At 38.4% G+C, this 25,910-nt stretch overlaps 9 protein-coding genes and 1 non-coding gene across 11 annotated transcripts; 6 read left to right on the top strand and 4 right to left on the bottom strand.

Moving 5' to 3' along the window:
* Nucleotides 1-67: 67 nt before the first annotated feature.
* LOC17891371 (pentatricopeptide repeat-containing protein At3g02330, mitochondrial) lies at nt 68-2,910 on the bottom strand. The gene has a single exon (XM_023786498.1). The coding sequence runs from the start codon at nt 2,907-2,909 to the stop codon at nt 198-200; it is 2,712 nt and encodes a 903-aa protein (XP_023642266.1). The 5' UTR covers nt 2,910; the 3' UTR covers nt 68-197.
* A 189-nt stretch (nt 2,911-3,099) lies between these two features.
* On the top strand, nt 3,100-3,171 carry TRNAD-GUC. The gene has a single exon. It is a non-coding gene; the product is annotated as a tRNA-Asp (tRNA).
* Nucleotides 3,172-3,261: 90 nt separating this feature from the next.
* On the top strand, nt 3,262-4,789 carry LOC17892928 (E3 ubiquitin-protein ligase Praja-2). The gene has a single exon (XM_006297717.2). The coding sequence runs from the start codon at nt 3,325-3,327 to the stop codon at nt 4,570-4,572; it is 1,248 nt and encodes a 415-aa protein (XP_006297779.1). The 5' UTR covers nt 3,262-3,324; the 3' UTR covers nt 4,573-4,789.
* A 586-nt stretch (nt 4,790-5,375) lies between these two features.
* Nucleotides 5,376-7,989, top strand: LOC17893439 (probable galacturonosyltransferase 9). Of its 2 annotated transcripts, none has more exons than XM_023786000.1 (4): nt 5,376-5,497; nt 5,589-5,886; nt 6,044-7,282; nt 7,392-7,989. In XM_023786000.1, the coding sequence occupies exons 2-4, from the start codon at nt 5,716-5,718 to the stop codon at nt 7,665-7,667; spliced, it is 1,686 nt and encodes a 561-aa protein (XP_023641768.1). In that variant the 5' UTR covers nt 5,376-5,497; nt 5,589-5,715; the 3' UTR covers nt 7,668-7,989. The 2 variants fall into 2 exon arrangements, with proteins under 2 accessions (XP_023641768.1, XP_023641769.1); XM_023786001.1 differs by having other exon boundaries at nt 5,609-5,886.
* Nucleotides 7,990-8,462: 473 nt separating this feature from the next.
* On the top strand, nt 8,463-10,705 carry LOC17891102 (6-phosphogluconate dehydrogenase, decarboxylating 3). The gene is made up of 2 exons (XM_006297473.2): nt 8,463-8,575; nt 9,030-10,705. Exon 2 carries the CDS (start codon nt 9,056-9,058, stop codon nt 10,514-10,516), a length of 1,461 nt encoding a protein of 486 aa, XP_006297535.1. The 5' UTR covers nt 8,463-8,575; nt 9,030-9,055; the 3' UTR covers nt 10,517-10,705.
* Nucleotides 10,706-12,202: 1,497 nt separating this feature from the next.
* On the bottom strand, nt 12,203-13,949 carry LOC17893559 (zinc finger protein CONSTANS-LIKE 2). The gene is made up of 2 exons (XM_006299281.2): nt 12,912-13,949; nt 12,203-12,781 (listed from the first exon to the last, which is right to left on the bottom strand). Exons 1-2 carry the CDS (start codon nt 13,584-13,586, stop codon nt 12,422-12,424), a joined length of 1,035 nt encoding a protein of 344 aa, XP_006299343.1. The 5' UTR covers nt 13,587-13,949; the 3' UTR covers nt 12,203-12,421.
* On the top strand, nt 13,734-14,345 carry LOC111831399. The gene is given in 5 exon segments (XM_023785461.1): nt 13,734-13,751; nt 13,810-13,880; nt 13,882-13,919; nt 14,002-14,059; nt 14,113-14,345. Coding segments are annotated over 5 exon segments (276 nt in total). The 3' UTR covers nt 14,204-14,345.
* A 181-nt stretch (nt 14,346-14,526) lies between these two features.
* LOC17892130 (FHA domain-containing protein At4g14490) lies at nt 14,527-16,912 on the top strand. Its single transcript, XM_006299455.2, has 2 exons — nt 14,527-16,581; nt 16,821-16,912. The coding sequence occupies exons 1-2, from the start codon at nt 14,651-14,653 to the stop codon at nt 16,849-16,851; spliced, it is 1,962 nt and encodes a 653-aa protein (XP_006299517.2). The 5' UTR covers nt 14,527-14,650; the 3' UTR covers nt 16,852-16,912.
* A 98-nt stretch (nt 16,913-17,010) lies between these two features.
* Nucleotides 17,011-19,693, bottom strand: LOC17893037 (probable isoprenylcysteine alpha-carbonyl methylesterase ICMEL2). Its single transcript, XM_006297739.2, has 11 exons — nt 19,154-19,693; nt 18,969-19,045; nt 18,799-18,868; nt 18,637-18,717; nt 18,456-18,530; nt 18,214-18,315; nt 17,987-18,124; nt 17,828-17,893; nt 17,590-17,733; nt 17,401-17,491; nt 17,011-17,311 (listed from the first exon to the last, which is right to left on the bottom strand). The coding sequence occupies exons 1-11, from the start codon at nt 19,375-19,377 to the stop codon at nt 17,150-17,152; spliced, it is 1,230 nt and encodes a 409-aa protein (XP_006297801.1). The 5' UTR covers nt 19,378-19,693; the 3' UTR covers nt 17,011-17,149.
* A 3,118-nt stretch (nt 19,694-22,811) lies between these two features.
* On the bottom strand, nt 22,812-25,751 carry LOC17892293 (transmembrane protein 33 homolog). Its single transcript, XM_006297917.2, has 9 exons — nt 25,516-25,751; nt 24,950-25,079; nt 24,745-24,845; nt 24,340-24,465; nt 24,127-24,247; nt 23,960-24,044; nt 23,734-23,847; nt 23,583-23,622; nt 22,812-23,198 (listed from the first exon to the last, which is right to left on the bottom strand). Exons 1-9 carry the CDS (start codon nt 25,690-25,692, stop codon nt 23,046-23,048), a joined length of 1,047 nt encoding a protein of 348 aa, XP_006297979.2. The 5' UTR covers nt 25,693-25,751; the 3' UTR covers nt 22,812-23,045.
* Between the last annotated feature and the right edge of the window lie 159 nt (nt 25,752-25,910).

Raw genomic sequence — 25,910 nt, forward strand, 5'->3', positions numbered from 1 at the left:
TCTTAGGATTAATACTAAATATAGATCAAAGTAATTTTCTTAAACCCTAGTTAACCCCTTTTGAGAATGTCAATAACGTAGCAATATGCCAATATCATAGTTATATGGTACAAAATTACAAAGCTATACATTGTACACATTTATGCGAAAAAATTACTAAAGTAAATGCACCGACATCACTGCCAGAGTAAACACATTTACCAATAGCACCAGTTGTTCTGTTCTTTTCCTTCAACCTCAGGCACCAAAGAATAATCACAAAACGGTTTCATTTCACTATAAACCAAACCAAGCTCGTCATAGATCTCTTCCCATCTCGGGTGAGCCTTATCTCCAACGAGAAACACATGAAGCTCATCTTTGAGCTCAACCCAACTGCAACCAGGCTCCTTCTTAAGCTTAAAGCCTCTCATACTTCTTCTCAAATCTGAGACCTTTTCCCACATTCCTGCATCTGCGTATACATTTGATAGAAGAGTATATGCTGAAGAGTCTTGTGGATCCAATCTCAACAGAGCAGCAGTTGCTTCTTCTGCAATCTCTACATTGTTTCTATGTATCGTGCAGACTCCTAACAAGGTTCTCCATATAACATCGTCTGCTTCGTATGGCATCTCCCTAATAAGCTCTAATGCTCTCTTGACTTTTCCAGATTTTCCTAAGATATCTACCATGTTCGAGTAATGAGGTAGCTGAGGATCCAAGCCATAGTCTCTCTTCATCATGTAGAAGTACTTGAGTCCTTTGTCGATTAGACCCATATGAGCACAAGCTCGGAGTATCGATATGAAAGTTACGTGATTTGGTTTGAGGTTTTCTAGTATCATTCTCTCAAACAGTTGTATAGCTTCCTCTCCTTTTCCATGATGTGCATACCCGCAAATCATGGCGTTCCAGGTCACAAAATCTCTTCTCATCGCCTTCTCAAACATCAATCTTGAATCATGGAGATCTCCACATTTCGAGTACATGTCAACGAGGGTGCTGCAGATATACACATCAGATTGCAATTCTTTCTTGATGACGTGAGCATGAATCTGTTTACCTAATCCAGTGGAAGCTAGATTCGCACAGGTATCAAGAACCGTTGCATAAGTAAATTTGTCAGGAGTTATACCCATATCCATCATCCGGGTAAAAAGCATCTGAGCATCCTCGCTTTGTTCCTTCATTACATATCCGGAAATTATTGAATTCCATGAGACACACATTTCCTGCAGTCTCTTATTGTGCATCTTTTCAAGCTCTTCCATTGTTCCCGACACATAAGCTGGTAGAAAAAATCGCTGATGTATCTTCTCAGCCTCTTCTATCATTCCACACTTCGAATACATATCGATCAGAGAGCATCCAACAGAGGAATTTGAAGTCATTCCTGATTTGACAATGCTGGAATGAATTTCCATTCCATAACCCAAAGAACTACCAGCACAAGCTTTTAATACGCTTCCATAGGTAAACTCATCAGGTTCAATCCTAGAACGGAGCATCGAGACAAAAAGAGAAAGCGTTTCAAATCCTTTTCCGTTTTGCTCATGTGCTGCTATAATCGCATTCCAAGACACAGCATCTCTTCTTCCCATCTCATCAAATACACAAAAGGCTTCAGCCAGAGCTTGACATTTCCCATACATGTCAATAGCAGCATTTGCAACGCAAACATCTAGCGATAAGTTGCTTTTTATTGCCAAACCATAAAGCTGAAGCCCCTCTGAAAGACCTTTCACTAAGGCACAAGCCCTGAACACTCCTGATAAACTTATTTCGTCAAAACCAAGACCCGATGACATTAGTCCGTGAAACAACCTTAGAGCTTTGAAACCATGTTCTTCCTGTGAATAACCAGTAATCATTGCGTTATAAGATTGTCTATTAAGATTTTCTGACTTGTCAAACAAAATTTGAGCATCTTGCATATTATCACACTTTGCATACATATCCAATGTGGCCGTTCTCACTATACCATCTGCTGCAAAATCTGACTTTAAGGCATGAGCATGTAATTGACAGCCTAATCTCAATTCGGATAAGGCAGCACATGACCTTAAGACGCTAGCGTAAATTGACTGGCTCACTCCAGCATTTACCTTTTGCATCTCCTTGAAAAACTTGAAAGCAAGGGGCAACAAGTTATTCTGAACACAACCGGCGATTATAGCACTCCAGGAGACAGAGTTCTTGTCTGGAATACCTTGAAACAGTCTAAGAGACTCGTCAAATCTCTTGCCTTTTGCATACATATCCAACAATGCACTTGCAGCTACCACATCAGTATCACAACCCACTTGAACAATAATCCCATGAATCTGCATTCCTAAACTGGTTTCCTCTAAATAGGAACACACTTTAAGGATGATTGCAAAAGTTCTACCGTCAAACTCCATACCTGCTCTCCCCATGTCAAGGAAAATATCAATAGATTTCAAACTCTCACCGTTCAGCAGATATCCAGAAAGCATTGAGTTCCACGACACAACATCTCTCACAGGCATCTTATCGAAGAAAGAACTCGCTTTAGCCATGTCATTACTCTTGGCGTAACCATTAATCATTTTGTTCCACGAAACAACATCTCTAAGCGGCATTCTGTCGAACACCATAGAAGCAGACATGAAATCTCTAGAATTTGTATAAACCTGAATCAAACAGTTCAGTACGAATGTAGTGGGACGAAAACCAGATAGTATCATATGAGCATGAGTTTGCTTTCCCAGCTCTAGCGCTCCTTGCTTGGCACATTCCTTGAAAACAAACGAAAAGTTGGTCGTGCTAGTTGCGTTCACTTGATTCACAAAATCCGTAAAGTAAGAGAAGACTGGAACTCTTCGGTACGAAATTTTATCTGTCAGACATCGATTGAATGAAACCACTGCTCTGGTCATATGCAACAATCTGAGATTCTCCGCCATGAGTCATAATGAATTGAACCTCAGCCCCGTGGTATCTATGGCGGGATTGAAACGATTACAACTGATTCGGTTCGGTTTACTCGGTTTTAAAAATATGTAAACCGACTGAAATCGAATATCAATGAGCTGTAACTCAACCGGTTTAATAAACGGCTGAATGTACGCTAAGAGTCGTCGTAAAGTCAACAAAGTCGTTGTAGTATAGTGGTAAGTATTCCCGCCTGTCACGCGGGTGACCCGGGTTCGATCCCCGGCAGCGGCGTTAACCTTTTTATTACGTCAACACTTCGTCTTATCTGACATATACACATCATCATAATATTATATCCTTTGTGTACGAATGCATACGATTTTCCCTCTGAAATTTCCTTTTTCCTTTTTTTTTTTCTTTTACATTTTTCTCTGAAACAAAACAATGGCGTCGACGAAGCCCGGTCACGCAATCAACCTTGAAGAACAGGCGGAAGGCGACGGTGTAGTCGTAGACCACCCGATTTTTATACCGGAGGCCACTAGCTTGCTCGTTTCCTACTCTCCGTTCGACAACAGGGACATCGATTGCAATCCTTATTTCCCTTTCTCAGGACCAATTTCAGATTCTGGATCAGGTTCTTACTCGGATTCAGAACCCGATCCGTACATATGTCCCATCGATTTCTTCGATCAAGATTCGTCCGAGGTTGACGCGGCTGAGTACTTGGAATCGGAAGGGCTGTCCCCCGGTGATTTCAATATTTGGGGCTTTTATGACCCCAAGGAAGACGAAGATGAGATAGTTTTGGGAACTAGATGTGTATCTGGATCCGGGTCGGATCAGCAACCGGGTGATTCAGGTGAGCAAGGGCTTCGAGTGACCGGGATCGATTCGGATTCCGACTTTGAAGATGACGTGTTTGGTTATACCTCTGAAGATAGCGGGAATAGAGCAAATGATTCGGATCGGGTCGAGGTTGGTACGGGTCTCCCTCCTATATGGGATAGCGTCTTCGGAGAGGAAACCATGTTGGCTGATGAAGAATGGGAGGAGGTGCAGAACGCAATTAATTGGACGGTTAGGGCTTTTGGTAGACCTGAAGAAGAAGAAGAAGAAGGTGAAGATGAATTGTCTTCACTCTCAAGGGATGATGAAGAAGAGCATGAACTGGATTGGGAGGTTTTGTTAACTGTTAACAATGTTGTTAATTATATCGAACAAGCAGAAGGAATCATGATAAACACTGATGATATCGATCCGAATTATTACCTTTATCTAGCTAGTTTGGATGAATTTGATGAAAATCAAAGTGGACACTATGATGCTGATGCTATTCTTGGGCAAATGTTTGATAACGAGACTGGAATCAAAGGAAATCCTCCAGCAGCCAAAAGTGTAACTGAGGATCTTCCAGTTGTGGAACTCACAGTGGAGGAATTGAACAAAGGGAACGTGGTTTGTGCGATATGTAAAGATGAAATGGTAGTGGAGGAGAAAGTAAGGAGGCTTCCTTGTAAGCATTTCTATCATGGAGAGTGTATTATGCCTTGGTTGGGGATAAGGAATACTTGCCCTGTTTGTCGGTATGAGCTGCCTACTGATGATCTTGAGTATGAAACGCATAAGAGCTCACAAAGAAGTGATACCAGTTTGGCAAGGAATCTACCGGGTATCTATAGATATAGTTAAATGAATTTGAAGTCTCTGTTGTCCATGTTAATAGCCACGTTTCAGAGGCAAATCCTGAAACCACTATCTTTTATAGTAAGCTGCACTTGCCGTGGATGTGATAATGTTCATGTTGTAAATGTAAATATTCCTGTTTTGTGAAATAAACCATGTTTAAACTTGGAACCCATAAATCTTGCAAGTGTTTGTGAAGTTAATATTCTTCATAGTTGTTACCCATTGACGATTCTTATGCAAGTTTTTGGATGATCTGGATAGATCAGTACTATAGGTTACCCGTATGTAATGGATTTGATTATAGACCTCTGCGATGCTACTTGTTTTCTCAGTGAAACTTATGTTTGTATTGTTGCAGGACTCCATATAGTATCTTACAGATTCTATAAGGTTTGTAAAAGTAATATAAAGTCTTATCACAGGACTGGTATGTTATGCTATATATGTCTGATATGATTGTATCTTTTTTTGTTTTACCCGATCAAGTTCGCTGAGTTTTAAAGAAGAAATCAAAGACTGTCTATGGTCGCCTGTCATCCCGGGAAATGTTGAAACACCATCTACGAGCTTTGCAAACCAAGGTTCCAATACTCTTGTTACAAGTTGTCGTCTTTCTCGGGGAAAATACCGAATATCGTGATGTTTTAATTGAGAACTACGTGCCGTTTAGTCGTTTAATTGAAATATGGCCCCAGATGGCCCAAATATCAGCCTGTTATATTTTAAAGCCCATATGAGAAGCAAAAGAGAGAATAAATTAACGGGGGTGAGACATAAAAATAAACGAAACAAAAGGTGTGAATGTGAAAAAAAAAAAATGAAAAAAAGTTTTAGATTTGGCAATTGATCGCACCGACGCGGAAAGCCTTTGGTCTCCCTGACTCGTCAGTCGTCACCATCCTCTCCAATCTCCATTACATAATATTTTGTAAGTTAGTTAGCAGTGCACTAATAAATATTTTGTAATTATTTTTATATGATTAAATTTATTAACGTGTTTTCTTCACTAAATGTTTGAGATCTATCCGTCACACTCCAGAGGTTAACTCAGTCATCTGTCTCTCTGGGACAAGCAAGTACCTCACCGACGAATCGAATCGAAAAATTCCCGATCTCGACCTGTAAAGTTGAAGTGTATCGGTAGAAATGGCGGTGGCCTTCCGTGGAGGCCGAGGCGGTGTCGGATCCGGCCAGTCTGCCGGACTTCGTAGTTTCTTCTCTTACCGGATCTTTATCTCCGCTTTGTTCTCTTTCCTCTTCCTCGCCACTTTCTCCGTCGTTCTTAACTCTTCTCGTCATCAACCTCATCAAGATCATGTACGCATCTCCAATCTCTGAGCTCCTTTAATTCTCTTGGGTTATGCTTTTATCGATTTGCAATTCAATCAAACAAAATTAGAAATGAATGAATCGGTGATAATTTCTTTGAATATTATATCTGAGCTTCGATATTTTTGTTTGTGGTGTGGTTTAGACATTGCCGAGTATGGGAAACGCATATATGCAGAGGACGTTTTTGGCTTTACAATCGGATCCATTGAAAACAAGGTTGGATCTGATACACAAGCAAGCCACTGATCATCTCACACTTGTGAATGCATATGCTGCTTACGCCAGGAAGCTTAAGCTTGATGCTTCCAAGCAGCTTAAGCTGTTTGAAGATTTGGCTATCAACTTCTCGGATTTACAATCAAAACCTGGTTTGAAATCTGCTGTGTCTGACACCGGCAATGCTCTTGAGGAGGATACGTTTAGGCAGCTTGAGAAAGAAGTTAAAGATAAGGTGAAGACAGCCAGGATGATGATCGTTGAGTCTAAAGAGAGTTATGATACTCAGCTTAAAATCCAGAAGTTGAAAGATACAATCTTTGCTGTCCAAGAACAGTTGACCAAAGCTAAGAAAAACGGTGCTGTTGCAAGCTTGATTTCAGCCAAGTCGGTCCCTAAAAGTCTTCATTGTTTGGCCATGAGGCTTGTAGGTGAGAGGATCTCAAATCCTGAGAAGTACAAGGATGCTTCACCTGACCCAGCTGCAGAGGATCCAACTCTTTACCACTATGCCGTTTTCTCTGACAATGTGATTGCTGTCTCAGTTGTCGTGAGATCGGTTGTGATGAATGCCGAGGAGCCATGGAAGCATGTCTTCCATGTGGTCACCGACCGAATGAATCTTGCAGCCATGAAGGTCTGGTTTAAGATGCGCCCTTTGGACCGTGGTGCCCATATTGAGATCAAATCCGTGGAGGATTTCAAGTTCTTGAACTCTTCATATGCACCGGTCTTGAGGCAGCTCGAGTCTGCAAAGTTGCAGAAGTTTTACTTCGAGAATCAAGCTGAGAACGCAACTAAAGATTCCCATAACCTCAAGTTCAAGAACCCGAAATATCTCTCAATGTTGAACCATCTCAGATTTTACTTACCAGAGATGTATCCCAAGCTGAATAAGATTTTGTTCTTGGACGATGATGTTGTGGTGCAGAAAGACGTGACTGGTTTATGGAAAATCAACTTGGATGGCAAGGTGAATGGAGCTGTTGAGACATGCTTTGGCTCTTTCCATCGATATGGTCAATACTTAAACTTCACTCATCCTTTGATCAAAGAGAGCTTTAGCCCCAGTGCTTGTGCTTGGGCCTTTGGAATGAATATATTTGATCTCAATGCCTGGAGGCGCGAGAAATGCACTGATCAATACCATTACTGGCAGAACTTGGTAAGTCCATCATGCTTAGTGGTATAATGTATAACTCTTTCTTAGTAACTTAGACATATCAATGCTGTTGATGTGCTTACATTCTGTTGATTCTGTTTTTGCTGAGCAGAATGAAGACAGAACTCTTTGGAAATTGGGCACTCTCCCCCCGGGATTGATCACATTCTATTCAAAGACGAAATCACTGGACAAATCTTGGCATGTGCTTGGGTTAGGATACAACCCGGGAGTGAGCATGGACGAGATCAGAAATGCAGCAGTGATCCATTACAATGGAAACATGAAACCATGGCTTGACATTGCAATGAACCAATACAAGTCTCTCTGGACGAAATATGTCGATAACGAAATGGAGTTTGTGCAGATGTGCAATTTTGGTCTCTAAAGAGAGGGATGATAAAAAAAAAAAAAACCAAACCCGAAAGAGGCAAAAAATCGGAGAAGAGGTAACCTTGGATCGATTTGTTTCTGTCTTCCTGGGCAATTCTTTAACTGATACGTTTATCTTTATATAGGGGTTACAAAGTATTTTGCTTGTTATTTCTGTCATAGTTTTGGTCTTTATTTATAAATTATGTAAACTCATCACAGCAATATGTTCTCCAAACTACAATGTCTGTCTTTGTTGTCTTTCTTTCATACTTGTCGGCCTAAGAAACAATCATCAAGAAACTCAAATGTGTCCTAAAGGATTATTCTTCCCTTTCTAGAATGCTCTCATAATAATATACAGATATGAGTCTGAACGTACAAGTGTATTAGGCTCAAACTTGGCGGTTGTTGGTGATGAATTAGGATTTTGTTGGAGTGAAATATTCTTCTGAAAGAAACAGTGTTAAGAAACAGTGTTTCAACTTATGCCAAAACACGGTTTAGAATGTCATGTGCAATACTTGGCACACAAAAAAAAAAAAAGAATTGAATTTATGAACAAAGTACAATACTGTATATGAATATGAACTAAAAGCGTATGTAGAACTCTATAAAACACCATTTCATAAACTTTATGTACATGTGAAGATCCAATAGAATACGAACGACTACCACCACCAACCCAACCCTTTTCTCACCTAACGCAGAGTGGCCAATTTTGACAATACTTTAAAACAAGAAAGGGAATAAAAAAAATTATAATTATTAGTGGTGGTGCGAATCAGATCGTTCATTTGCTATATATCTGAGACATAACAAAAAACATCACTAATAATCTCCTCCAATCTTAAGATCTTTTCCTCATATTATAATTTGTATTGGACAAATCTCAAAACTCCATCTCAGGAGAAAGCAAAGCAGGTTTGTTTCTCCGATCACACTCTGTCTCTCGTTTTCCCAATCATATTTTTGATTTGCAATCTGATTCTTCCAATCGCTTTTCGATATAATTGATGTGTTACCGAAATTTCGGGAAAAAGTGATCCAGAAATTTGTGTGTCGTGATCTAGTACTTTCATTGCAAATTCTCATTGTTATCATGTTCTTTAGATCGCTATTTTGGGTCTAAAGCTAATCGATTCTCAGTGTATGCTATTTTCGTTACAAAAATGAGATTTTTCATGCTGGTTTATTGATTCCTGTGTTCTAAGATCTTGGAGATCTTATATTCCTGCTTTAAATCTTTGGGTTTATATTATAGATCGATCAAGCAATGAAGCTGTTGTCTGTTTTATATACATCACCTCTTTGGTCTAAAGTGTTTAGCTTCTCTTTGATTTGAGATTTGTAAGAGAAGTTTTTTTTTTTTTGGCAGAGGGAAGAAAACTAAAAAAAAAAAAAATGGCTGGTCAACCTACAAGAATAGGTCTTGCTGGACTGGCTGTGATGGGTCAGAACTTAGCTCTCAACATTGCTGAGAAAGGCTTCCCAATCTCTGTTTACAACAGAACTACTTCCAAAGTTGATGAGACCGTCGAACGTGCCAAAAAGGAAGGCAACCTTCCGCTTTATGGCTTCCACGACCCAGAGTCTTTTGTCAAATCCATTCAGAAGCCACGTGTTATCATCATGCTTGTTAAGGCTGGTGCTCCTGTCGACCAGACCATCAAGACCCTCTCTGCTTATTTGGAGAAGGGTGATTGCATTGTGGATGGTGGTAATGAATGGTATGAGAACACTGAGAGGAGAGAAAAAGCCGTGGCCGAGAACGGTTTCCTCTACCTTGGAATGGGAGTTTCTGGTGGTGAAGAAGGTGCTCGTAACGGCCCATCTATGATGCCTGGAGGCTCTTATGAAGCCTACAAGAATATCGAAGACATTGTTCTCAAGGTTGCAGCTCAGGTTAGGGACAGCGGTCCCTGCGTGACTTACATTGGTAAGGGCGGGTCTGGAAACTTTGTCAAAATGGTCCACAATGGGATAGAGTACGGTGATATGCAGCTGATCGCAGAAGCTTATGACGTCCTGAAATCTGTTGGTAAATTATCGAACGAAGAGCTTCACAGTGTCTTCACTGACTGGAACAAAGGTGAGCTTGAGAGTTTCTTGGTAGAGATCACAGCAGACATTTTCGGGATCAAGGACGATAAGGGAGATGGGCATTTGGTTGACAAGGTTTTGGACAAAACCGGCATGAAAGGTACCGGAAAATGGACTGTGCAGCAAGCTGCTGAGCTATCTGTCCCTGCTCCCACCATTGAATCCTCTCTTGATGCGAGGTTCCTCAGCGGGCTAAAGGATGAACGTGTGCAAGCAGCTAAAGTCTTCAAGGCAGGTGGGTTTGGTGATATCTTGACCGATCAAACTGTTGACAAGAAACAGCTCATCGATGACGTGAGGAAGGCTCTTTACGCATCCAAAATCTGCAGTTACGCACAAGGCATGAACCTGATCCGTGCCAAGAGCATGGAAAAAGGGTGGGGGTTGAAGCTAGGTGAGTTAGCTAGAATCTGGAAAGGAGGCTGCATCATCAGAGCTATCTTCTTAGACAGGATCAAGCAAGCTTATGACAGGAACGCAGACCTGGCTAACCTATTGGTGGATCCTGAGTTTGCGAAAGAGATCATCGAGAGACAGTCTGCTTGGAGAAGAGTCGTTTGCTTAGCTATCAACTCGGGTATTAGCACGCCGGGAATGTCTGCGAGTCTCGCCTACTTTGATTCTTACAGGAGAGAGAGATTGCCAGCAAATCTTGTCCAGGCACAGAGGGATTACTTTGGTGCTCATACATATGAGAGGACTGATGTGGAAGGATCATTCCACACCGAGTGGTTCAAGATTGCAAGACAATCCAAGATCTGAAGATCTCTCTCCTCTCATGTTCTTCTTCTCCTTGAATAATAACTTTCACACAGAATGTTTGTTTCGTCAATGTGTGAAATACCCCCCTTGGCTTAATTATGATTGTAGAAACTGAGTTTTTCTCATCCTTGTGTTTCTTTCTCTTTATTAATTTCAAACTGAAAATCTATGGTTATAATTTTTTCCGTTGGGTTTCGTTCACTACTTTTAATTGGGTCATTTATTAGCTAGATGGGCTTATCCGGTGAGTTTTTCGGCCCATATAATTCGTTCCGACAAGTACACGTCATCATTCGTCATTGCGATTTAGGAGTCCCCAGCCAAAAAAAAGAAGGGGAAATCAAGCTTGCGATGATCGAACGTCGCCGCCGATTGCTCTTTTTTAACTCTCGTACGACTTGCGAAATTTGAAGAATTGTAAGAAAGAGATTTACCTTTACGCCAAGTATTCGACGAATTGCCTCAGCGACTTCGTTCTCTCTTGAAACTGAGGTTTTTACTCTCAGCTATGAAGGAGAAAAGACTGGGAACTGTTCTCAGTTGACCGAAAAGGAATCTGGTTTACTACACTTAGTAATGACGAAGGATATCAATTTGGTGGTTCAGTCCAGTGCCCAAATTCTCGAGTATGATCATTAGTTATTTGCTGGGGACTTCGTCATTATAATGATCTTTTTTGTTTGTAAATTGTAGAGTATGATTTAAGTCAATGTACTCTTTCTTTTGTACAGAGACTAGGATAAAGTCCTCCAATTGTGCGGTAGCTTCACCATTGATGTTCTGTCTTACCGCTCAGGGCCGTGCCAGTTTCTTTTCCTTCAATTCCATAGACATCCTTGTCTTACCGTAAATGTGACAAGAAAACAGAATGCTCGTGTTGGGAGTAACTTGGACGACTCATTGATGAGGTAATATGTACAACTTTATCTTGTTCTAGAGGCATACTAGGAAGTATGAACTGTAAGCTGGCTCCAAAAATAATTGAAAGACAAAGGCACATGTTTTCGTAATTGACTCTCTATAACTTACTTTGTGCAGTCTACATCATGATTTTAGCAACCATACTACTTTGAGTTTCTTCGCTATGATCTCTTTGAACATTCCTAGATGTGAAACCAGTAATGCTTGGTTAAAATGTGGTTATAATCCTTTCTTTTCAGCACTTACCATGAAAAGTGAGAAAGTATAGTCCTTTATTCCAAAAGGTAAAGAGAGGGAGAGAATTATCTTCGTTTTCTTTTATTTGGCATAGGCATCAACATCCTGTTCTAGTAGCTGGCTGAATACGTTAAGTAAATGTATTCCCATTAGCCGAAAATGACCAATTGATGCTGATTTGCATGCTAAATTTTGGAGTTTCTTAAATTTGTGTGGACAATGTTGGTCCATGTTATCAGTTTAATTTACAAATCATGTTATTCTGACTAATCCTTGCTCAGGGAATGAGTTGGCATAAGTTGAATTTTCCTGCAATTTACATGTTCAGTGATCTGGAACGTGTCAAGAAACTGAAGATTCTACTGCCAGAAAATAATCAAAGGTATTTACTTTGAACTTAGGTGTCGTCTTTCTTGTGAAGTGACAACCTGTGAAATCTGCTTTTAGTTTTCTACTTACAGCTACTCATAGTGATGCATATCTCTTTCATGTGGCACCAATTCAATTAGAGTGATAGGCACTGTTCAAGATAATAAGATTTCACCAGTTTCATTTTTAAACTATGTAGAGAAATGTTGCTTTCCTTAAACTAGTGCAGCTAATAGGAACATATCTAATTAACTCATAATAGTTTAGACAAAATTAACAAAACTAGGATTCATATGCGTAACTGTGGTAATAACTTGTAGGCATCCAAAATAGAAGTAATTTACAGCATGCAGTCTAGTCCATCTTCACCATAGTAGTTCAGAAGGAAGGAACAATTCCATATCCAGTCTCAGACATTAGCGATGCTGAGAAGATTTCTTCAGCCTCAGCTTCAATTTCTATCCTTTTTGCGAATCTGCCCTTGATTCTTGGTCGTATCTCTGCATATGCCTTTCTTGAAGCATACCTTATTGTCTTGTCAAATTTCCTTGTCTTCTTCTTCTCTCTGTATCTCAGGACCCTAGCCTCCCTTTCCATTGGAGTAAGCTGTTGCACCATCGGAGTAGGAGGACCAGATAGTTGGTCTATAGTCTCTCTAGTTGTTCTTGGGTGGTGGACTGTTATGTCACTTGCTGTTGACTCTGGCACAACACTGATGTCCATTGATGAAACGGATGCCTAATGACAGAAACAAAGACATTCTCAATCCTCCGAGGTAATAGGGAAACATATTTGTGATGAAACAACAACATACATAACATACTGTTTATTGTGTACTAAAGAGATGGCATGCATGTAAAAATCTTACGCTATAGTTTAGGTCCTTTATGGAGGAGTTGTAGTGAGCTCCTGAATAGTTGATGCCCAACTGAAAGTTGTGTTGGCTTTGTTTCAGGTGATTTGTAGATTCTTCAACTTGAAGTGGCACAACTCCATCTCCTCCAAAGCTCTGCTGGTATTGGCTGTACTGATGATCATCGAATTGGTTGTCCAAGCTGGAGCTGTAATCCACAAGGTCAAGGTACTCAACACCAAACAAGAAGCCATTGTTCTGGTTACCGCTGGTTTTCCCTGGATTAGGCAGTAACCAGGAAGCCACCTCTCGATCATCCTCATCGTTATCTGCATCATCAGCCTCGCTTGGGGCCATGGAATCGCAAGAGTTTGCAGATAAGGGAAGGATGGGAACTCGTTGATGGCGTCTAGCTAAAGGGTTAGCGGAATGGATCTCAGCATCACAGGCTGTGCAGAGAGAGGCAGCGTCGGCTTTGCAGAAAAAGGCAGCAGGGGCAGACTCGCATGACTGGCAGACACGAACACGTTCATGGCGGGAAGCAAGACGATTGGCAACGTGAACACGAGCATCACAGGTGTTGCACAAGTAGGCAGAGTCAGCTTCACAGTAGACAGTGCAGGCGGCTGAACGACAAGTGTCACATGCTCGTGCCCAAGTGCCACTCTCGTTGCTCTCTTCTTTCAACATTATAGTAAGTTTTTGGTAAGTGGCAAAAAGGAGAGAGAGATTGTGATTGTAATTTTAGAAAGGAGGGAAGGCTAATGAGACTACTATATCAATCATCTTGGGGTGGAGGGTGAGACTGATGAGAGGGTAAAGATAGCATCTTTGGAGATGGACACGTGGCGCAGAGTTAGCGGTTGTAAAAAGTGGTTGGAACATCTTGTGGCTGCCTGAGTTTTGAACAAAGGATTCATTAATCATCGAAAAGTCTTTTCTTACATCTTTCACAAAGGAGAACAAATCTACGCCAAGTAAGTGTAAACATCTCTTCCTCTTGTAGCTTTCTCTGTAGGACCCGTGAGCGCTGACATGGATAAGATTTTCAATCTGCTGCTAACTTTTACTTCTTCTTTTTATTTATCTTTTTCAAATCTAAAAGCAAAAGATGTAAACTTTCTAATCAAACTGAACATATCTATGGTATAGGTAAATCAGGTGTTGATCAAAGATTAGACCAAAACTTTCATACACATAGAAGTGGATATAGAAGAAAAAAGCTGACATGGCAAAGTGGTGAATCTGCAGCGACCAATGAGAATGTGACAAGTAAGCCTCTGGTGAAGAGATTAGGATGCTTATGAGCCACAAGTTATCAAGGGCCTGCCTAGTCACTTCCTTTTTGTCTGTTTGTTGACTTCAACTGTATCGATATGTATCCAAAAAATCAACTCTTAACTCGTTTCTTGTTTGAATTTTATAATAAATCAAATCATCCATAAATTATCATTTTACCCAAAAAAAACTCTAATAAAATATAATTTTATACTATCACACGTGAGATTAAAAAAACACAAAAAAAAAAAATAATAATAACAAAACTTGGATGGGCTGTTGCAAAACGGCCTTTACTGGTAACGGGTGATCTGGTACGTATATTCATCATATACAGAAAAGCCCATTGGGCTTGAGAGGGTCTCTAATGTTACACCAACGTTCCGTTCGATTTTGAGTTGACATAATCCGAAATTTCAAATTCCCAATTTGAATCATAATACCAGAAAAAGCTTCTTCGAGACGCATCGTAAACGATGGTTCCGCCATTGCTGAAGCTCGAGTTCACCCAGGGTCCAAGAGCTGGCGATTCTCTAGGGTTCAAACCCGGATCCACTATTCGGATTGGTCGAATCGTTCGTGGTAATGAAATCGCCATCAAAGACGCCGGAATCTCTACCAAGCACCTCCGGCTCGTCTCCGATTCGGAGAACTGGATAATCCACGATCTAGGGTCTTCCAACGGCACCATATTAAACTCCGAAACTATCGACCCAGATAATCCTATCAATCTTAGCCATGGAGACGAAATCAAGCTTGGTGAGTACACTTCCATTGTGGTGAACTTTGTGAGTGACGTTCAGGCGCCGCAGGAACATAAGCTTCCGCCTAGGCCAAGGAGGAATAACAAGCGTCTCGCTGTTTCGGATCCGGATCCGGATCCTATTGAGTCGGTTCAGGAGAAGCCAAAGCGCACGCGTAGATCGTCGAAGCAAGAGGAAAGTGAACTACCCAAGAGAACTAGGGCATCGAAGAAGAAAACTCTGGAAGAAATCGTCGACAAAGAAGAGGAAGTGGAGGTAAAAGTTGAGAAAAAGGTCAATTCTAGGGTTGGGAGGCCCCAGAAGAACGCAAATAGTGCAATTACGAAGGAAGATGAACTTCCGGAGGATGAAAGAGGAAACTCTAGGGTTCAGAGAGGTAAGAACAGTGAAAGTGTCCAGAATTTGGGTTTGGATTCGATCAAATTGGAAGTTGAGGATACCCCAAAAAGAGTAGAAATCTCAGAGGTAAAAAGCAGGAAGAGAGCGACAAGGAGCAAGCAGATTGAAAATGCATGTTTGGGATTGGGGAATGTAAAGACTGAGGATACTGTTTTAGAAGTTAAAGATGCGAAGAGAGCTACAAGGGCTACCAGAAGCACCAAGAATGAAATTGGTGGAGATTCCTTTCTGGAGTTGGAGATGGTCCTGAGCCTAGCCCGGAAGAGCCGTGCAAAGAGGAGGAAAATGGAGCAGGAGCCGTCCAAGAGCGTCGTGGAGATGGAAACTAGAAATGATGATACCGGAGAAGAGGTCTTGAAGAACTGTCATGTTGAAGAAGATAAGGAAAATGAAGCTCAGGGAGTTCGCAATGAGAGAAGTGATGACAAATGTGATAGAGAAGAGGAGAGGGAAGGGGATGGATCTAAGAGGGTGGAGACTGATTTGAGGAAGAAGAACACAATAGGAGAAGATGACCTGAATTGTACTGTTAGAGAACATGGAGAGACTGAGAACTTGCAAGATATTGAAGAAGATAATGGAAATAAAGCTCAGGAAGGTTGCAGTGCAAGCAGTGATGAAAAATGTGATAAAGAAGATGGGAGGGAAGGTGATGGTTCTAAGAGTGTAGAGCAGGTGGAGATTGAGTTAAGGAAGAAGAGCACCATAGCAGAAGATGACCTGAGCTGTACTGTTATAGAAGATGGAGAGACTGAGAGCTTGCAAGATATTGAAGAAGAAAATGGAAATGAAGCTCAGGAAGGTTACAGTGAAAGAAGTGATGATAAATGTGATAAAGAAGATGAGAGGGAAGGTGATGGATCTAAGAGGGTAGAGCAGGTGGAGATTGAGATTGAGTTAACGAAGCAGAGCACCATAGGAGAAGATGACCTGAACTGTACTGTTAGAGAAGATGCAGACACAGGAAGCTTACAACAAATTGAAAAAGAATGTCATGAGGAAGCTGGAATGGCGACATTAGTTGATGATTGTGAAGAGGAAAAGGTTGAGCAGGGATCGAGCAATTGGAATGTAGAGAGGGTAGAAGTAGATATAAGAAAAATGACACTAAGAAACTGGTTTGATTCCATGGAGGCTCAACTGCGAAAACAGACAATTGAAGAGACAGAGAAGATGATTGAGCCCATGAGAAGTAAGACTCTAAGAGTTTACAAGCATATTGCAGAGCAAAAGGAAAAGGGCGTGTAAGTTGATCTGATCCCTCCTTCCAACATCCCCATTTAGCTAGCTTCATGATATGTTCTAACTTATACCTGAAAATACTTTGATCTCATTGTTAAGTTGCTACTGGCTTAATGTGATTTCTTCAGGTATGGTAGGAATCTTGTTAAAAAAATTGAATGACAAAAGCTTCCTTGAAAAGCATCTGTATCTATTACTCGCTTCTTGCAATGTAGATCATGGTTTTTGTGTTGACTTCTAGGAACCACTTCTCCATTATTATGCGGCTGTAATTGCCATTACCTTTGATTTGCAAGCCAGAAAAGCAGAATATGATACTCTGATCATCTGAGAGGTAGCTTCAGGTTGACGTTTGTGGATCAGTGGATTGGATCGATAAAACTCACTATTTTTTGTGGGACAACTCGTGAGGCTTGCTTAAGCTCTATGCATTTACTGGTGAGAAGAGACTATACATATATATCAATCATATCAACATATGAGAGTTGATACATATCGAAGAAGAAGAAAAAACAGAACAAAAACAAATAAAGAGCTACAAGAACCATACAGAAGTTTTGGCTTTCCTGTTCAAAAGGGGCTGACCTTGCCAGCCAGTTTCAGCAAGAACTCTGGAACAAGCCGTTTTCTCGGTGGCGCAACCGCATCATTGTTCAGTGCGTCACTATCCTCGGCATGTATCATAGAGACTATATGATCAAATAGCTCGTCTTTACCACCTCTCAGCGGATCCTTGCAATGCAAATTGTGATAACCCCATCATTACTTAGTTATATAATATTTGTTTCACACAACATGAAGCTGTGTAGTATATTGCTTACCTGAAGAAATAGATCGGTATGAGTTTTACCCTTGTACATAATTAACTCGGCTTTCACTTCAACATCTCGAAGAGCGTCTGTAAAAGTTTTGCTTCAAAAGAAAAAAAAATAACGTCTAGATTATGAAGATGGTTAAACCAAGTGGAATGTTTTTCGGATTCGATGTATATGTAAGAGGGGTAATCTAACCTTGCTTCAGGTGGAATGGAATAATCTGCGGATCCATGAAAGAGTATATTATGAGGCAAGAGAGAAGCGGCTTTTCTTACACTCGGATCTTTCAATCTTACTTCGGGAGAGAATTGTTCAAAGGACTCTTCTCCTTCCATTATGCTGCAAGTTTACGAAAAGAGAGAACCATAAATAATTTTGGTGTTAGAGCTAATTGGCTTTTGAATGTTCCAAGTTGAAAAGACATATAGTGTACCTTAGGAAAATTGAACGATACAGTCCTCGATTATGGAAGTGTTCAACCAAATTGAAGAGATTGTACCTGGTCAGTTTTGCAAATGATTAGTGAATCCAAGAGAAAAGCCAATATGGAAATGTTTCTAAGATTCATAGTAACGCCAAATCTAGAAATTACCCTCCAGATAAACCAAAGTAAGCTTTAATCTGAGAAACACTCCATGAGATGCTGTCCCCTCTTGATTCTTTAATAGCTTGTTCGAAGAGAGCACACGACGAGATATGTGCACCAGCTGACTGCCCCATCAAATAAATTCTACACAGACAAAAGCAGACACGGTTGAATCACAAAATCCCGTGAAAGATTTTGAACAACAAAAAAAGACCAAACTGATGAGAGCTAACCTGTTAGGATCACCTCCAAATGCAGAAATATTATTGCAGACAAATGAGATTCCTTGAGCTGCATCACTGACCATATCACTAATGGTTCCCTGAGGGAAGTTTCTGATCCAACGACAGGGGAAAATGCATGGATTATATATTGTCAATAAAGTTGTATTAATACTAAAAAGCTCTAAACTGAGACAAATTTGATTACATTCTTGTGTTCTATGAGTGGTAAGGAGATGATTAGATTAGTTTACCTGTAATCTAGACATGCCACGATTATATCCCTTTCTGCTAGCTGCAGACCCAAGAGAGAACCCCAGGCTTTGTACCTAAAGAAAGAGGCAAGGATAAAACTATGAGACAGATTTGTTTTTTTGTTTTTGAAAGCGAATATGTAGGAGAAGAGTATGGCAACTCCATATATTCAGTGCATACCCGATAATCCAAGCCCCACCAGTGACGAAAACTACAACCGGCTTCAGGCCATCATTAGTTGGTGGTAAGTACAAATCAAGTCTGCCAAATAAAACAATGCGCAGACATATTTATAGATATTTACACAAGAATGGAGAAGGCAAGATTAAGAGAAAAACCTACCTATTCCTTGGTTGATCTCCATAAACTATACTCCTCCTGACTTGGGATGAGAAAAAATAAAGATATGCAACTGCACAAGATTAAAAAGCTTTTAAGTATACACAATTCATAAAAACACAAGTGGATAATGTAAATGAGGGAGCAAAAGAGAGAGGAAGGAGATAGAGAACCTTGAAGGAATCCAGGCATAAGGAGCATTGCATAACAAGCAAGAGCAAGCAATCTTGTAATCCACCGGTAACCTACCCTGAACAGAAACTTCAAACAAATTAATAAACATATCTTTTCTCTCATTAAATAAAAAAAAAAAAGATAAATAAATTTTCCATAAAAACTCAATTTGCGAAATGAGTACCCGAGATATCCAAGGAGGTTGAAGCTAAGTTGAGTAATCAAATACGTTTCGGCAGCTGCATGGCCGATATCGCGACCCAACGACTGCTGCCGGCAAAATCGAGGAGAACCGTCAACAGAAGAAGACTTCCCGGAGACTCTTCGACGGACCTGTTCGTCGGATTTCGCTGGGCCTGCTTCTTTGATCTGCGACAAAGACATCAATAGGTCCGGAGACGACTTCATCTCCGCCGTGAAACAAAAGATTGGATCTCGAACTTTTGTTTCCTCCTCTCTCTTCCTCTTCTTCGTGTTTGTACAAATTGATCGGTTCTGCTTTTATTATTATTTCAAATTCAAATATTTGAAAAAGCTCTCCACGCATGTGCGGCTCTCTCTTCTCGCAAAGGCGGAAAAGATATTAAAAGTCCTCAAAACGACATCGTATCTTTCCTCTACTTTATTTCCCAGTTATTTTCATTGTTTGATCGTTCGTTTATTTAAGGAACGAGACATTGCTGCGAATTAATAGTACTTCGAAGCTTTCAGAAGCTGCTTCCTATCCTATCAAAAGAGCCTATGGATAATGTTGCTAATACTAAAACTTACGTTGGGATTTGCAAGATATATATTATAATTGACTACATCGCTAACGTAAACGCTATTGGAAATCATTTGTGTTTTGGATGTCTCTCTCGACGACACTCGAAACTTCGCAATATTTTGAGTTTGAAGGCCACGTGGTGTTGCAATCACACCCTTTTTCGAACGTGTTCGGTGATTAAGCGGTGGCACGCACATCAACGAAAGGATTCTGAATCAATGATTGACATCTCTTCTCCCTAAAATTGGTTTCTCCTCTTTCCCTTAAAATATACTAGTCTATATTTTAGATTTCCTTATTCTTTACAAACAAAAGGACTAATTAGTCATTATACAATTTTTTTTTCACTAATGAGAATATTTCATATAAAACATAGGACTCATTATACAATTCTACATACACACATCTGCAAGCGATTGAGACAACCAAGCGACTATAGTTTCTACAAATATCACCTTTTTATTAATATATTGTACTATCTATTTAAATAATAAACTAGTGATGGACCCGCACGTACGTGCGGAGTTATTTTTACAAAATTACGATTTTTTAAATAGATGTTATTTCCGTAAAATTTTGTGATATGAGTTTATTTGATAAACTATATATAGACATACAGTTGTAAAATATAGATATTGTATTACATGATAAAATTTTAAAATTAAAATTTTAACATTATTTAAAAGAAAATGATAAGTGATATTACGTGTTTATTTTTTAAACTAATCAAAACATTTCTAACTGTTTGCTTAGAGATGTTCAATCGGATTTGGGTTTGGCTTTATTTTGAATTGTTTTATGTGTAGTTTAGAATGGAAACCCGTCCTGTTCCTTTCCGTCTCGTCCTGACCCGTCCCGTCCCGTTTGTTTTCTAAAGATTTAGATTCACGTTTTAGCCTTTTTGTTTTCTAAATATTTAGGTATTTCTATTTTTTTAATACATGAATTTATCGTAGTTTTGTTATCCGAAGTATACGTTATCTTCTTGTACCTGTCATTTCATGTCTAAATATTTGAAATAAATAGGAAAGTGGAAATAAAATTTAGCAACTTAAATTACATGTCCTCGTATCGTACTCGTAGTTTTATATTTGAAAGTTGAAAGTGAATTTAACTTTATGACCGTGTCTCATAACAATTATATCTAATCATGTTTTTTTTTATGTGAAATAATTCAGATAATTTTTGTTTCGAATTATATGTTTCCGTATCGTATCCATTCCTATAAATTTATATTTTTTTAAAATAAATAACACCATTTACATGTAACTAAATATAATTTTAATATATGTAAAATTTCATATAATCGTCCAAAAGTAGAGATTTATACGTCCCAAAGTTGAATTTTGTTCAATATTTTGAGATTTTAAGAATTAAATATAACTAGCAATTTTTTTTTATTTCAATCGGGTATCCAAAACTTATATATCATATTTGTCAAGGATAATTTAAAATTTTACGTATATGTGAGATAATGTTTGTAGATGTTTATTTATTATATCATTTATATCATACCAATTTAACATTTTATTTGTTTTCAATTAGATTAAATCATTAAAAATATAATCCATTTATTATTTAAAAATTGGTAATAAGTCGTTAAAATCATTTAAATGTGATATATCCACTTGTTATTTAGTTTTAATCTTAATAGAAATTCTATATGTTTATAATATCAAAATGTAGTTTATGATTTGATAGAACAATTATTTAATATTTGATAATAGTAATGATATGCAAATTGCCAAGGGGGAATTTCAAAAATACCCCTTTTCATATACCTCTTTTTAAAAATATCCCATTTTCAAACTTTATCAAAAAACCCATTAAAAATGTTGAAATTTATCCAAATATGTGTGTAAGCTTATAAATATATACACAACTTACCTTTATATGTGTATAAAACTTTATATACCTTTCATAAATAGCGTAAAAATAAATTATAAAACCTTATAAAAACCTTATAAAAACTGTATAAACCCTTTTAAAAACCTTTTAAAAACCTTATAAAACTTATAAAAACAATTTTAAACTATTTAAAACATTTTAAAATATTTGTATCGAATCTCACAGTAGTAGTTATTATATAGAAGTACCTTATAAACTATATAAAACTTTATAATTCTTTATATTTAAAAAGAGTTATTTTTGAAAATAGATAAATTAAGAAGGTATTTTTAAAAAGGGGTACACCAAAAAGGGTATTTCTCAAAAATTCTCAATTGCCAATGGATGAAGGTTTATTTTGTTAAGATTGTGTGAAATTAATAAGAAAAAAGAAGTTTAGAATAATCATTAACTAACGGTTTGACCAAATAAAAATCATTAACTAATTGAATTAATGATAAATTTTGTAGATATCATTTGTACTATAATTGCTAGATTGATATTTGAATATGAATATTCTTTATGTCAAAATAAGAAATTTATGTGATCTAAAATGTTAATTCACATGGTTTTAGCAAACAAATATTTAATTATTGATTTAGTTAAATTTTATTTATATTTAAAAATTATATAATTTTTTAAAATTTTATGCTATGATCAGTTATGTATATATACTATGTAGAATTTGATTAGTTGATTATTTCATATGCTAACATATTTTTTTATCTTTTTTTATTTTTCTAAAAAAATTTATCTTTGTTATTTTAGATATGATGATTTTGTTTTATTAGATTTAATTCTATATAAATTATTAATTTCGAAATTATATTAACATATTAAATTAATAATAAATATGTTTATGTATATTCAAAATATATTTGTTTACATATATTTAGTTTTGAATTTAATTGTCCACTTTTTATGTTAAAAGATTATTATGATTTCCATAAATATAGATTGTTTTTGTTTTTGTTTTTGTTTTTTTTTTTGCTGTCATTAATTATGTTTGGCAACTGATTTTATTTTCATGAAATGTTTTTTAAAAATTAGGGGGTGTTTGGCTTTAAGTTGTCTTTCCCAATTAATAGTATAGATTAGCTTACACGTTAACCGCGTTTAGCCACATGATTTTAAATTTTTAGGTAACAGTCATCTAGTGATTACTCATGCCTCACGTAATCAAATACTATAAGGGAAATATTAGTCAGATATCACTAAATTAGCGACCAAAAAGAAAGTCATAATCATGTTGTCATTAAGAGATTTTTATTTCCGGAATAGCAAAAAAAAACGTTAAAAGAGAAGAGGATGAATCTACTTTACGTCGAAGATGAAATGAAAGTCGGACTGTTGAAAGCTATAATCTTCTGGTTTTTCAAATGGGTTTCAAATGTCACCTCTGCATTTTGTTTGTTTTTCTTTATCACCTGAACCACCATCTCTGAACGGCACTGACCGGAGTATTCAAGAAGGGAGCGTAACGTTGGATAATTGGATTCACCGTCCTCCCTATTTTGCTCCACGTACTCTGGTGGTAACCCGCTGTTACCGGTGCTTGATACATCAGCTTCAATAGCTGCCACCAATTAACAAAGATACTCAGTTTCATGACAACAACTCCCAAGATCCAACCAACAATCCCGGAAATTACCTTTATCATTTTTTATTCAGGGATAATATGATGGAAAGAGTTTTAAACTCGACAGATTCCATGACGCAAACACAATATTTCTAACATAAGAAGCAAAGCACAGCTCACATTACTAACCTAATGTGCTTAGCCAATGTAACACTTTCAGAGACAAAGATCCATCAACAAACAACGATAAAGGTATTTCAATGGAAATGGTTGTTCCTATGTGTTCACTTAGAACAAACTAAACAAAGAAAACAGGGTAACTACTTGGAGATGTTGAGCTATCACAAAGAACTGTGACTACAACCAAAAGGAGAGGTGTACCTGCCAGTACATGAACGTCTGTATGATATTGCGTTGCCATCTGCAGTAAGTAAAATGACAATTTTGTTCAGATAAGTGAAACCAGCTAATGCAAAGCTGGGAAATTAGTGCAAAAAAACTATTATCGATTCTAAAGGTTCAAAGAGCGTACGAGAGAAGAGAGATAATCAGAAGAAAGCCAATGGCTATCTCAGCCTGCGATGACAGGATATTGAGGGTAGTAGTGTTTGACTCCACCCACACACAAGGGTCTTCCAAGTACTTTCTGATAACCATTGCAGTACAAGACACATAGAACAACATAACCATCAGTAAGAACCCACACATGGAACCGACTACTAGATAAACATATTAATCAGCTGGATGTAACTAACTACCTGTATATAGTGGAGCGAGCAAAGTTACGCCTCAAGAACTTGGCTACTTGTTCAAGCGCCCGGCACAAGATGGGAATCAAAGCAACTGCAACAGATATAAGGAGACTAGTCGTAAGAATGTGTGTGGTTTTCAGAAATTCACAAACCAATATTCCATCAATTCTTACACTTGAGACAGAGATGTGAAGTGACGAATGTAAGGCAGTAGATGAAATAGATGAAATCCTTTGCTGCCACAATTGATTGGAAATAAACTTGCAGCCCTTGCATATTCCATGCCCTTGGTCTCTGCAGATAACAACATTGGAATTCATATGTAACAAAATTTTGCATTGCTTGATCACTATACAGAGAAAAATAAGGGAGATCAAAAGGCTTACCCCGTATAAGGAGTATAAGGAATATAGAGAAGAGCACGCAGTTCCCATGAAAGATAGACGATAAGCCCTATTTGATAGGTTCTTTGGTATTAGAGGAAGCACTGCCAGTACAGCTATAACAAAAACCTGCAAAAGAGGTGATGGATTTTGAGACACAAAACGGGATATAATTACATAAAGCATGCCAGATAAAAAGCATTAGTTTCCCTTATCTCATATATTATGAGCACACAGCAAACATTCAGTTAGAAAAGATGACATAAAGACGCGACAATACACCATCTCATTACTGTCCAAGTTAAGGAGTGAACAGCAATCCCAACTCACAGCCCTAATAAAGAGCTAGATCTTTTTTAGAATTGTGCAATAAGAACAAGAAACTGCAACTGAAAAACATTATCTTACCCAAGCATTGACTGAAAACTGAATTGTATGCTGATCCCAGCGCAGTGAAGTTGGGCTAGCACCAGTGGTAGCAGATGGCCCTGAGGTTCGAGGAACCGATCCTGAGGCACACAATTAAGTTGGTTTTTGAGCGTAAGAGGAAAGATCATCTCATCTCATACAGAATAAATTAGAAGGTCAAGAATATCAGACAAAGAAAGTTTACCTGAGTTACGTGAACGAACTTGTTCATTTGCATTAGAAGATGCCGTTGAAGCTGCAGATGTAGCAGACGGTCTGGCAGATTGTGAAGAGGAAGATGATGTCGACATAGGCTCCACAACAAGATCAGGATCCTACCAAAAATAAAAAGCCATGGCAGTGTAAGCACCCAGATTTAGCAATAAATCCAGACCAAATACGTTTAAAAGGAAATCTTCACAGGGAAAAAAAAAAGTAAAGATGAGCAACACGAGGGCAAATATTATATTATAAACAAGACCCAAACGAAGATGAAATCAACAGAGTGAGAACAGTTTTCAATGAAAAGCCCTACCATCCGCTTAATAACCTAATCAAGAGGAGATTCGAATCCAGTGACTAATCAAAGTAGCATAAAGAACATCAAAACTCCCCAATCGTAAAAATTCAAGCAACTGCAATAAGCACAGTAGTAAAACCTAAGATTCAAAGTTCTCAACCAAATCAGTAGCACACACAAGACAAACTCAAACTCGAAACTCGAAAGTAGTGAAGGATATAAGCAAACTGAAGATGGGAGATAGTACGTACGATGTAGCGTTGGTAGAATTTGCGCTTGAAATGGTCGACGACTTCGGGACGAGAAGCCATGTGAGGAGGGATGAGGATATTGGACCAGTAATCCGCCCATCGAGCATCGTTTTCGTAGTCATAAGATGCCGCCGCGATTTTCTTCAACCGCTGGGGATCTTCGCCGCCTTCCGCCATGGATGGGATCGCCGGAGAGAGATTCGGATTCGACTTTGTATGGGTTTTGCTTCTTTGGTCCACCTTTCCATATTACTTTACTAGTACCTGCAGAATCTTCCAAAAGCGACGACGTTTGGTGGACTCTTTTGTTCGTGACTTTAATTATAGGCTTTATAGCCCAAAAGGCCGAAATCTTCTATATACGGACCATGACTTTAATTATGGTGTTTATTTTT

Source organism: Capsella rubella, unplaced genomic scaffold, assembly GCF_000375325.1.
Source record: "Capsella rubella cultivar Monte Gargano unplaced genomic scaffold, Caprub1_0 scaffold_3, whole genome shotgun sequence".
In the NCBI taxonomy this organism is placed as follows: Eukaryota; Viridiplantae; Streptophyta; class Magnoliopsida; order Brassicales; family Brassicaceae; genus Capsella; species Capsella rubella.

Coding starts and splice junctions, on each gene's coding strand:
- LOC17892130 (XM_006299455.2), top strand. CDS start 14,651: ATGGTTCCGCCATTGCTGAAGCTCGAGTTCACCCAGGGTCCAAGAGCT. Junction 16,582..16,820: donor GAGCAAAAGGAAAAGGGCGT/GTAAGTTGATCT, acceptor GTTGACTTCTAG/GAACCACTTCTCCATTATTA.
- LOC17891102 (XM_006297473.2), top strand. CDS start 9,056: ATGGCTGGTCAACCTACAAGAATAGGTCTTGCTGGACTGGCTGTGATG.
- LOC17893439 (XM_023786000.1), top strand. CDS start 5,716: ATGGCGGTGGCCTTCCGTGGAGGCCGAGGCGGTGTCGGATCCGGCCAG. Junction 5,887..6,043: donor ATCAACCTCATCAAGATCAT/GTACGCATCTCC, acceptor GGTGTGGTTTAG/ACATTGCCGAGTATGGGAAA. Junction 7,283..7,391: donor ACCATTACTGGCAGAACTTG/GTAAGTCCATCA, acceptor TTTGCTGAGCAG/AATGAAGACAGAACTCTTTG.
- LOC17893559 (XM_006299281.2), bottom strand. CDS start 13,586: ATGTTGAAAGAAGAGAGCAACGAGAGTGGCACTTGGGCACGAGCATGT. Junction 12,782..12,911: donor TAAAGGACCTAAACTATAGC/GTAAGATTTTTA, acceptor TTCTGTCATTAG/GCATCCGTTTCATCAATGGA.
- LOC17892293 (XM_006297917.2), bottom strand. CDS start 25,692: ATGGCGGAAGGCGGCGAAGATCCCCAGCGGTTGAAGAAAATCGCGGCG. Junction 24,248..24,339: donor CCTTATACTCCTTATACGGG/GTAAGCCTTTTG, acceptor TGTTATCTGCAG/AGACCAAGGGCATGGAATAT. Junction 24,045..24,126: donor TTCACATCTCTGTCTCAAGT/GTAAGAATTGAT, acceptor TATCTGTTGCAG/TTGCTTTGATTCCCATCTTG.
- LOC17891371 (XM_023786498.1), bottom strand. CDS start 2,909: ATGGCGGAGAATCTCAGATTGTTGCATATGACCAGAGCAGTGGTTTCA.
- LOC17892928 (XM_006297717.2), top strand. CDS start 3,325: ATGGCGTCGACGAAGCCCGGTCACGCAATCAACCTTGAAGAACAGGCG.
- LOC17893037 (XM_006297739.2), bottom strand. CDS start 19,377: ATGAAGTCGTCTCCGGACCTATTGATGTCTTTGTCGCAGATCAAAGAA. Junction 18,869..18,968: donor TATGCCTGGATTCCTTCAAG/GTTCTCTATCTC, acceptor AATCTTGTGCAG/TTGCATATCTTTATTTTTTC. Junction 17,492..17,589: donor TCCATTCCACCTGAAGCAAG/GTTAGATTACCC, acceptor TTTCTTTTGAAG/CAAAACTTTTACAGACGCTC.